Raw genomic sequence first — 12,107 nt, forward strand, 5'->3', positions numbered from 1 at the left:
CCCGTCCCCCTTCACCCCCACGAAGACAAAAGCCCTCACACCAGATGTGCAAGACAGGAAGGTTTTGTGGTCCATTGTTGTCACTGGAAAACATTCTATTTCTTTGCAACACAAATACCTAAGAATAGCTCGTTATCATTCTTGTTAGCAGCCATCCTGAAGCAGGAGAAGTCTTACCATGAACAGTTCTCACGTTTCAACTGTACTTGATGTTTGTTTGTGTGGTGCAAAGACTGAAAATAGCTGACTTATCTCAGAATTTCAGTGACACTGTGGCTTAAAACAGGGACTGAATCAGCAATAAGCCATTCAAAAGAGGTGAGTGGTAACTATTTCACAAAAAAAAAAAAAAAGACATCAACTACATTGGAATATATTGGATTAATATAGGACTCCAGGCCATTAGTAGACTAAGAAATATTACAGAATCATCATAAGAAGAAAGTTTCTAGGCTTTACCATAGTTAATTAAGGCCAGTGATAATTCCCATTCCACATCACAAAAGCAAACAATGCAGAACTTCAGATACAATGTAGTAAATGTTAACCCTGCAAATGTCAACTCTCAACCAATCTCTCTTTCTCCCACCATGTGACCATGCACAGCAGAAGACAGCATGTACAAAAATCCTTGTAACACAGGCAATACACTTCATGAATACTCAAGTCAATTTTGTAAAACTGATGGAAGCCTTCAATTTTCATATTCGTTACCTTTTCCCACAATATTTTCGTCTGGTTAATAGGAAAACAAATGGTCATTTCTTTTTGTGACTTTATGTCTACTCTCTTAGACTTGGCTTATTTTGAATGCATCTCCATTTCATACATGCATGAATGGAAACACAGACAGAACAAACAATAAACAGTACCGAGAGTAAAAACAACATTCTAGCTTCTACTGGCCACAGTCTTCACAAGTAAGCTGGTTTTGGAATCAGAGAAATAGCTGTGAAGTTTCAGAGATCTTTATAACAAAATACAGAAGTATCAATATACAAGGCACAATGCTCCACTACATACCTACAGAGCTGGAGTGCAAGTCCCCTGCTTTTTATAGCCTTCCAGTTAAAAATGCAAACTCTCCTCATTTGTAATTCAAAGTATGTAAAATATGTAAGACTGTAGATTTATAAGCCTGAAGTTCATCTGTTGATCAGCTAAGTAACATTTGGCCCCAAGACATACATAAACCCATCAAGACTACAAGGAGTGGAAGTAAATTTAAACACATAAAAAGTTACAGAAATTGCACCTCTGAAACAACAATAAAGGAACATAGAATGCTTAAGACATTTCTTCATGCCAATTCCAAATCGTGACTGAAGCTTATACTTCACCTTACCACATCACCACATACAGACCTGTGTGCCTGGAAACAGCCAACTATAAAGGCTTAACATGGCCAAAGAACATTGACTTAAGCTTATTTTTGAATGAAAATAAAAGGAAATCAAAATCCAGTTCTTCTTTCTTTATTGCACTCTGTGGAACTTCCTGTTGTAGTCAAGAAGCCAATAAACAGTAATAGCTGAATATTCCTTTAAAATGTATAGTTCAACTCTTAAAATAAAATTTATTTAGAAAAGATATCATTTACAACCCATTCAGTAGTAATCATTCATTATGTACTCACAAGCAATATTAAATAACTAGTATGCAGCAGTTTCTTTATAGGGCAAATAAGGGCAATATTTTCTCCTTAGCAAATATAATACCCCACTGTTAAAGAGCAATTCAAGTCAACTTTGGGACAACTGTGATATACACAAATTTCTTACAAGAAGCTCAAGATTCATACAGTGTAACAAGAATATATACAACTGTGTCCAGTGCATAGCTTAACAGCAGCATGTGAAAAATCTATTATCTTGAATTGGCACACCATTACCTATAAGAAAATAATTTACTCAGAAAATGCAGTGTATTCAGAGAACACCAGTGAGGCACAATAAAACAATAAGATGTAGTGTAACCAGGTACGTAAGGAATAAATAGCGGGATTTTGCTCTGGAGGTCAGCAGCTTAGAACAGGTAAGACTTCGTCCTCGGAGCCATCTTCTGAAGGAAAGGGCTCCTCTTTTCACCTGGTTAGGAAACAAAGTGTTCATAAATACCTAAGAAACAATTCCATTGTAACCTAGACTTCTCTAGCACTGTAAACCTTCTAACTCTGATGCAGCAACAGATGTCACACAATAGGACTTAAACATGATTTAAAGACAAAAGAAAACAGTATTAATAAAGGGGAGTCAGAATGAACATAAAGTATTTGTATATTATGTAATTACATATGCATACTAGAGACAAAAACATAATTCTATGCATATAAACTTTATTTAATGGCCTGATATGTAATAGAATTAAACTTACAGATCTCTCGCATTTTGGTTTGAACATACGTAATGTGTAATGTGGCATGTTTTACACAGCTATCTGTGTTTGACTCACCATCCACAACCAGAACAGAATAAATTACCTACTTCGCTATGTTGAATGAACCCCTCTGTAGCCTACACATCCCATGATATGTAACACGATAAAAAAAGTGCTTCAATCAGCTTTTCAGATTAATGGCAGATTAAACAAGTAGCTGCTTCGTGCCAGCATTTACATACAAAGAGGATAATCTACAGTCAGCAATTCCCAGAAACTCAGAAGGGAAATCTGCACTTAAAGAATGAATGAAAAAGAGAGGTAAAGCAGAGAAAGACCAGAGAAAGGAAGAGTAGCATGAAAAAAAATACTGAACCATGATGCCTTCAGTCCTATCTGCAATTAACAATATACCACATGTGTACATCACTTAAGCAGCTTATAGTCTGGGCTTTTTAAAAGCTTTTAATTTACTTACCTTTCTTACAGTAACATGTTCACTAGGATTGATGATTAAGGCTTCCCTTTCATCCTCAGTTTCCATCCGAACAGTGTATTCGCTAGGTACAGACCTGTAACTACTGACTTCAAATCTAGAGGACAGTTAAAGGAAGACCATGAATACTGAATTACCCACTCTTCCAAAATACCAAATTCACATTAAAAAAAAAACAACAACAACAACAAAAAACATTTTATACATTTAAATTACTGCAAGGAGCTCCCCATAAAAAGCAATAAGACTTAGAGACTGATGACAACATAAGCTACTTGCAAACTACTCTCAAGGTGTTATTTATTCTGAATAATCCTCATCATTGCTAGCTGGTTAAATAGTAATTTTCAAATTGTGGCAGTAATGAAGACTTTAATTGGGCAGATGACTTGTGATATTTTAAATCTAAACCATGACTGTACTAAAGTTGCAGTATTTAGATGTCTTCTAACTTGGCAAAAATAACACTGAGTCATCAGAAGCAAGAGATTAAATTAAAAATAAAAACAATAAAAATCAAAGGCACTTAACATTTTCTTGATCCACAGAGTTAGAACTAGCTTTTTAACAGTCACACATGCATTTTTTCATCGCTTCAGGTTCTACACTTAAAGTTTCTATTCCATTATCAAAAATCTAACATCAACAGGAAAAATCATCACTAAAAATAAAAGGCAAACAAACAAAAAATCTGACAGCTTTTCAGTTCTGTAGTACACTTTACATTTACTCTAGACTACTGTAAATGAAAACCTCAGGATGAACCTATTCAAAAAGAAGTTGAGCCACAAGAGGAAGCAGAAGAGGAAGGAGGCTTAAGCTCTCTGAATATGCAGGTTTTTTCATACTCACATAAGGCTTTAATATAACAATCCATCATATGCCTACAAAAGAAAAAAAACAAAATGTTTCACAGTACAGTACAGTTCACCTGTTACTTAGCTCTTCGGAGAGTCCAAGAGCTTCTTCTGCAGCTTCTCTCCTTCTCTTTTCTTCTGCTAGTGTTTGTGTCAGCTGTGAGAGAGCCTGCTGCACTGAATCATATTGTTGCTCAGTGTCTGCAAGCCTATAAATAAAATGAAATAAATATTTTTATGTACTGAAATAGTCAATTTGTTGTTTTTTTTGTTTTTTTTTTTTAGGAATGTTCTGTTTGGGGATAAGGACTCAACTATAATGAGACTCTTTAGATTAGATTTGGAGATATTGAAATACAGCCAAATAATATTGTAAGAGTATGATTGACACATTTAATGTACTGTAAATCCACATCTTTCCCTTTTCCCCAAAGAGAGAAAAGCATTACTTATGCACTTGCAATACAGCTGTTAGAAAAACAATATTGCTAATATACACTCTTCAGTTCTGACCTTTTTCTGAGTTCATTTAGTTCCATATTGTCTATTTCAACAATAACTGCAGATCTTTCCTGTGGTGCTCCAGGGGGAACTTCTGCTCTAGTTTCATCCTATTAAAAGGGGAAAAAGCTATAGTCACAATTTTTTCTAGTCGTAAAAAAATCTTTATTAAGTTAAAGAAGCAACACACAACAGGGGAACAAAACTCTCTAGTGTCATTCAATCATTAAATTTCCAAAACCACAATTTTATAAAGCTAAGTCTTCTAAGTAAAAAATGACAACTGTCTCTGTGTACTGCTGGACTTGGAGGATACATGTATGCTGCACAACACAGCAATCTAAGCTATGTCTGGAATGCAAGAAATACATCTACAAACGCACACAGTAGCATAACATTCTGACCACAGTTTCATTAACAGCATAGCTATTCCTCTATCAGAATCTGAGACAAAATATCTGTGTGGTAGCATATCAAGCCATACAGACAAGCCAGTTCAAACAGAGGCAGCAGAAAAGTTCTACACAGTATTGTATTCTTTTTCTCACATTTGTGGACTCTAGGCAAGAACACCCCATTATATTTTGTCCCCTTATGATAACACCTGAATATTTGGATTAGTTACTTAGCTCTAACTTCACAGTTTGTTGCTATGGTGTAACACAAACAGCAGAACAGAAATACTTGTATATTCAATAAGATGCAGTGATGCACAAGTTGGGATCACCACCTGGACTGGCACTGAATAAATGCTTGGGAGTAGATGGCTATGTGTACTTGCAGAACAGGTGACAATGCGAGACTGAATAAAGTAGGTATCCCTTTTATTTTCTCCCAGATAGACTATGACTAACATAAAGCAATGTTTAAATTCAGAGCTTTCAGAAGCACCGAATACTGCACTTAAGCAGCCTCGTGCTTTGTAACTAACATGTGAAGGAAACGGAACCTGAATCCTCTCTAAGAAGTGGAGGTTTAATTTCTTTTCAGTGTACAGTTCTCCCTGTTATTTTTGTTTCTAGAGAGGTTTTATAAATGAATCCACATAATATTTTAGGGTTTTCCATTAATCAGTCATTACTTACTGTGTCATTACAATACATTACATTACTTACAGGCAGCAGAAGAAAACATTTTAGAAATGAAGGGATCACAAAGAAATAAGCTTACATGTGTACAATTTGTAAGGGGTACTGAGATGCTGAACTGATTAAATAGATCTGATTTCCCAAAATATTACAAATAACTTCGCAAAATGGTTTGTGACTGCTGTGAAATTATCACTAAATCTTGCTAATCCATTGATCGGTGATCATCCAATTATCCTGCCAGTTGTGGCCAATTCAAAAACGATACTTCAAAATGAAAGTAGCATCTGTAAAGAGCTTCCTGAAAAATCTAATAAAAAACCCAGCTTTCATTGAAGATAGTTATCTTCAACGTATCATAGACTACTGTATCAGCAAAACAATTAAAAAACAGTAAGTAAATGCTTTTTAAGTATTTATGTTTGTTAAGCACAAAAGCCAGCAAAAGCACGAGTACAGAAAGAGCCCTAAGAATTTTCTCTATGTTCATTTACCTGAATGGTGCCCTGAAAGGATGTCACCTGCATTGTTTGATATTCCCTCTCCAGTCTTAAATAACGATTCTGCAAATCAGTGTAACGAAGCTGGTTATCCCTTAGAGTCTGAGATAGAGTTTTCAGCTGAGCGGACAACACAGCATTCTCTTCTGATGACTGCAGATTCTGAATGAAATTATTTAAATTATTCAAAAAACACAATAAAGCAAAACACAAAAACTATCTCATCCAGGAAATTACTAGACATGAGATCTGTTGTTGAAAGTTTGAAAGTAACTGCATGCTATCTTCAGTATTGCATGCACTTTTTGGCAAGGTCAGCCTAGTAAGATTTAACTAGTTGTTTTATGAGAAGTAGAAGTAACAAAATCTGAGTATTGTCCCTGAATCAATAAGCTCAAAACAGTAATTCCAGGAATACAGATGTTCATCAGGAAGTTGAGGTATGTAAAAGCAGTCAACTTATAATATTCTCAATAACAAAACAGCAATACGGGTCTTCACCCTTTCCCAAACATTCACCATCACCTGTAGATTGAGATTTCTATGACAGTTTCAAAATTTGGTTGAAATTGTTATTAGATTCATAAAATGTTCAGGTGAAGCAGTAAAAACAGACACAATTACAGATGAAATGCAATAAATCTAATCTGTTCTGAATACCAAGACACACAAAGCAGGATAAGTGTTTAGTGAATTTCCAAAAACATTTCCAAACTTCTGCAAGCAAAACTCAGTACATCCACACGCAAATCCAGTGAGGGGTTCATAAAGACACTACGAGGAAACATTTTTGAGGTATTTTACATTTGGTATGAGAAAACTAAAATTCAGTTCCAGCTAAGACAGCCATCTTTTTCTGTCTAATGAAAAATACTTTAATTTGAGTTCAAGTTGAGCAATGCTTTATCAATCTCCTCAGAATTCAAATTCAAATAAACATATCTTGGTCAAATAAGTAGCCAGGAAGGCAACAGCATAAATGTAATACTGAGTTTACATTGCAATTTCTAGTCTGAGCCAAATGGAATGTTTTGAAGAATTCTAAGTTATGAAGCGAAGTTTCAATCATAAAGATACCACCAGTTTAGCCATATTTCTATGCTTTTAACAGCTCAGATTCACACTGACTATTTAGGATAACAGTTGTTGCTTTAAGTTACCTTTGAATTAATCTGATGTAAATGCAGATCCTTCTGGTGCATCTCCTGAAGACAGCGCTGTAGCTCACTTTGAAGCTGATTTCTTTCAGCCAAAACATGTTTGACTTCCTCAGGGGTGTCTGCACCTCCAGCAAGGGAGGCAGTTTCTAAAACCTTAAGAAATATCAGCATATTCAGGTTAAATGGTAAAGGAATATTATTAATAATTGAACATTAAATATACATATGGACTACACAATGATTTCCTTTAAACAGGATAATTTCTTTCTTTTAAGTTAATTCTACATGTGGAAGAAACTTTATTAACATAAAAATCCACTACTAAATGTTTTCAATCTACAAAACTTCATAGAAAAAAAAATTGCAAACAGTGTGAAGCACGAAAGTAGAAAAACAGTAAAGGCAGATGAATTTAAAATACCTTTTAAAAATCTAGTGTCTAATTAATAATGGTATTCATAAGAGGGTGAATGCAGCTGTTTTTTAAATATGAATTTAAAGTTGAAAGCCCAATTCACAAAAAGAATTCAACTTTATCACTAATAAAAAAGGGCAAGGTTGTGAATATGGCAGGACAATGCTATGATCTCTAACAATGAAGGAAAGTGAGCCACCTTCAATGGTTTCTGGAATCTATTTTCCCATTAAATCGTGAAATAAAGACTTTTATCACATTAGGTACTTCATAACCCAGCAGACACTGCAGTTCAACAGCCCTTGTCATCTTGAGCACACAAAAAAATGAATAGTATATGACAGCTATAAATTTTACCAGCCAAAATATTGTTTTTAGAGAAATTAATGGAAGATGCCTTACCTCTACTTCCTTTGGTACAGAAAAAGCAAATGAAAATATTATTTCAAAATAACACTTTCCTTGAACCTTTAATGATAATCTATAAAAGCAGACAAAACTGGGTCTCAGCTGCTGTCTTTCTAAATTCGGTATTTTGTTCCTGGCAGAAACCAACTCCAGCTGCTTCAGGGAAAGGACAACAGTGCTTCCATTAGGCATCTCTCTCCCTTCTCCCCACAGTTAGGTTCTATTCTCATCGACAAATAATTAAGAGATTGATTTAGGCTCTTATGAATTTGCTAGCATCAAGTATATACGTTCTGAAAGCTGTTGTTATCAATGTAAATTACCAATTTCTTTTTTGATCCTGTTAATAACATGTACCTGGAAAGAGATTATAGAAATCATATACCTAAAAAATATTCACGTTACCTGAAAGAGCACATATCTTTACTAGTTGTGCATATCTCTTTATCTTAGATTCACAAGAAGTTAAAGATTCTCAGTTCATATGCACACATCCTACAGTAGAACTAGACTTTTTCTCTCTTTAATTTCTTCTTTAACATGGACAAACCTCAATCTTTTCTGAATTTTCTTATTTTCTGTATCATGTTTTCATTCTTTCAAAACATTTTTACTGCAATGCTTCTGAGAATCTGAGGTGAAGTGTACTGTAACAGGCTTTGTGCCACTTTATCCACCATTTATTCAACAACCAAAAAACTTATTTGATTAATGCTGTTTTTCTTAAAGTAAAATACAAGCAAGTAATCCTGCTTGTCCATTTGCATCAATAATACTAACATCAGTTAGACAAATTTAAAATTGGATTTTAAAAAATTTAAGATGTTCATGTCTCAAAAGAAGTTATGATACTTCTGTATTTAGTGATTTTATATATACATACAGATTATTATAATTGCTGGCTCAGGAAGACATAGTATACATGATATTTTAAGCTGAGAGAAAAAGAACTAAGTATAGCCTGTACCACAGGCTGCCTGGCAGCTAATTAAGTCTAAGAGCATGCAAGGACTCAGTAACTGATAAACACATTGTTGGCACCCTACAAATAATCGTACAGCATTCTACTTCTCTTTTGAATGTGTGTCATAGGAACAAGTAGCAACACTGGTTTTATAATAGTGCGAACTGCAAATTACTCATGATAGGCAGAAAATTGGCACAAGAATTATAGACCCAAAGTTATTTTCCACCTAACAACATAACACATTTTACCTCAGCTACTATGTAAGAATTCCTCTGAGAGTTGTCTGAAAGCTCCACCCCTCTTAACTGGATAAAACTATGTGAGGAAGCTATAAATTGCATTGCTCTTTTTTTTTCTCCTTTCACAGAATCACAGAAGGGACCTCAACAAGGATCATGAATCTCCGACCCCGCTGCCACACACAGGGCCACCAACCTCCCGATTTTATACTAAACCAGGCTGCCCAGGGCCCCATCCAACCTGGCCTTGAGCATCTCCAGGGATGGGGCATCCACAAACTGTTCCAGCACCTCACCACTCTTTCTGTAAAGAGTTTCCACCTGACGTCCAACCTAAACCTTCCCTCCCTCAACTTAAAACCATTTCCCCTTGTCCTGCAGTTATCTACCCTTTCAAAGAGTTGATTCCCCTCCTGCTTGTAGGCTCCCTTTAGGTATTGAAAGGCTGCAATGAGGTCACCCCACAGCCTTCTTTTCTCTAGGCTGAACCAGCCCAGCTCCCTCAGTCTGTCCTCACAGAGGAGGTGCTCCAGTCCCCTGATCATCTTCGTGGCTCTCCTCTGGACCCTCTCCAACAGCTCCCTGTCTTTCTTGTACTGGGGGCTCCAGACCTGGACGCAGTATTCCAGATGGGGCCTCACAAGAGCAGAGTAGAGGGGGACAATCACCTCCCTGTCCCTGCTGGCCACCCCTCTTTTGATGGAGCCCAGGATACCATTTGCCTTCCGAGCCGCAAGGGCACACTGCTGGCTCATGTTAAGTTTTTCATCTACCAAGACCGCCAGGTCCTTCTCCACAGGGCTGCTCTCAAGGACCGCTCCTTCCAGTCTGTAGGGATGCCTGGGATTCCTCCGGCCCAAGTGCAAAACTCTGCACTTTGCCATGTTGAACCTCATCCGGTTCACCCGGGCCCACCTTTCCAGCCTCTCGAGGTCCCTCTGAATGGCATCCCTTCCTTCAACCGTGTCAACCGCACCACTCAGCCTGGTGTTGTCAGCAAACTTGCTGAGGGTGCACTCGATTCCGTCATCGATGTCATTGATAAAGATGTTAAAGAGCACCGGTCCCAAGACAGACCCCTGGGGGATGCCACTCGCTACCGGCCTCCACCTGGACACAGAGCCATTGATGACCACCCTCTGTCTGCGGCCTTTCAACCAGTTTCTTATCCATCGAGTGGTTCACCCATCAAATCTACAATCCTCCAATTTGGAGATAAGGATGTGGTGGGGGACTGTGTCAAAGGCCTTGCTCAAGTCCAGGTAAATGACATCGGTCACCTTTCCCTTGTCCACCAATGCCGTCACTCCATCATAGAAGGCCACCAGATTGGTCAAGCATGACCCTCCCCTGGTGAAGCCATGCTGGCTGTCTTGGATCACACGCTCATTCTTCATATAATTCCTCATACGCTTTCCAATACAGATCTCTTTATCAACACTATGTCTGCTGTTGAATCATGCTCATGATCATTCACCAACTTTGAATTTCTTCATATTATATTCTAGATTTAACTAATCTAAAATAGCAATTTACAAAATTACTTAAGGAATTTACTAACATTATCAACTCGGTAAGGAGAAAATACAGCTACCTTACAGTTTAACTGTAACAAACTGATATTCCTTATGGGGTAAGAATTAATAACCATTACTGGTTCATGACAGCTCTTCACACTTTGCTTTATAACTATTCTTTTATTTATGAATTTTCTTTGCATGCTTTTTATCCATTAAAATGTATTGCACCAGTGAGTTTTTGTTATTTTATAAATGTAACAAACTTCTTTTTTTCATTTAAAAGAAGTGGATCAATATCAACACACCTGACTCCATCTAAAATGTGTTCTTCATTATTGCAACTCACTGACCTGGTGTAGTTGTAGCTTGCTACTGGACTGGCCCCCAGAATAGTGAAATATACTCTATAGCATATCAGCCTTTCACTATTTAGACAAACATACTAGATAATTCTCATTTAAGAAGCAAACTGCAAACTCAGTACAATGAATCAACTGAAGTAGGTTGCTGCCTCCTGCTATATTCTGTTTACCTTGACTGGGTAAATGTTGCCAGTGGAGATTGATTTTTTAACAATTATGTCTTCTTGCAGCTTCTGCAGTTCTGCAATCTGATGGTCTTTCTCAGCAATTGTCATTTGATATTGATTTCGCAGTGCTTGGGACTCTGAGAGGAGGAGGTTCTTTTCCATCCTGAATGTGAAATAAAAAACCAGCTATTAAATGAAAATATACTATACAGAAGTCAATGAAAAGAATAAGGCTGTAGAAATTGTTATTTCTAGAACAAGTCATGGCAATTTTTAAAAACTTACATGCAAATGTGGTACAATTTATGAGTATTCTCAATACATATTTCCATTTGAAGATGTCTCTTAAAAATGGCATTCACAGAATTAGACACAAGGTGTGACATTATTCATTTGTTATAGGTGATAAAAGATGTGAACAATGCAGAAGTGGACATTTAAATTCACAAAAACATTCCTCAAATGTGAAATGAAGATTATTTTCAATATGCAGTTGAGTCAAATCTGCAATATTTCAGACATATACTTAAAAACAACAAAAAAAAATTGGGAGGAAATGTTCAGGTTTATCAAAGGTAACTTTTACTGAGACAACAACATGATATTATCAAGCATAGAAATGAGATCCCTTAACTTTAAATCCATACACTGAAGTCACCAGCTGGAGAGAAGACATTCATTCAAGACTGAAATTTTACATCAATAAAGAGATAATTAGGTAAAGATACAAGGATAACTGTAAACAAAGAAAATTGTGTGGAAGCTGACTGAGCACGTTATGAAAATATTCTGATAAATTATACATCATTTTCTTTGTCCTTATGCATTACTTGTTAATTTAACTTAAACATTTATACCTCAATCCAGCAATTTCACTTTGGTATGATGCAATCTCTCTCTCAGTTTCTGCTTGGAAGGCTTTTGTCTGATGCAATGCCTTCTCCAAATCATCAACCTTGGCCTTCAGTTTTGATATTTCAAGAGTTGCAAGACTGGCTCCTTCTTTAGCCTACATTTAATAAATATGATTAGTAAACTGGAAGGAAAAGTA

General features: G+C 36.3%; 1 protein-coding gene across 9 annotated transcripts in view; it reads right to left on the bottom strand.

The window, feature by feature from the left end:
* Positions 1-28: 28 nt before the first annotated feature.
* The window catches only part of LOC116229098 (uncharacterized), a 46,051-nt gene continuing 33,972 nt past the window's right edge, over positions 29-12,107 (bottom strand). For all 9 annotated transcript variants that reach the window (XM_031593319.2, XM_090140765.1, XM_090140762.1 and 6 more), the window contains 8 exons: positions 11,914-12,065; positions 11,060-11,219; positions 6,979-7,131; positions 5,813-5,980; positions 4,243-4,340; positions 3,804-3,938; positions 2,855-2,969; positions 29-2,087 (listed from right to left, as the gene is read on the bottom strand). In XM_031593319.2, the coding sequence (XP_031449179.2) occupies positions 1,929-2,087; positions 2,855-2,969; positions 3,804-3,938; positions 4,243-4,340; positions 5,813-5,980; positions 6,979-7,131; positions 11,060-11,219; positions 11,914-12,065 (1,140 nt within the window). In that variant the 3' untranslated portion in view covers positions 29-1,928. The remainder of the gene's footprint in view (positions 2,088-2,854; positions 2,970-3,803; positions 3,939-4,242; positions 4,341-5,812; positions 5,981-6,978; positions 7,132-11,059; positions 11,220-11,913; positions 12,066-12,107) is intronic.

The sequence above is a fragment of the Phasianus colchicus genome, chromosome 5 (assembly GCF_987193195.1).
Source record: "Phasianus colchicus chromosome 5, bPhaCol1.hap1.1, whole genome shotgun sequence".
Taxonomy (NCBI): domain Eukaryota; kingdom Metazoa; phylum Chordata; class Aves; order Galliformes; family Phasianidae; genus Phasianus; species Phasianus colchicus.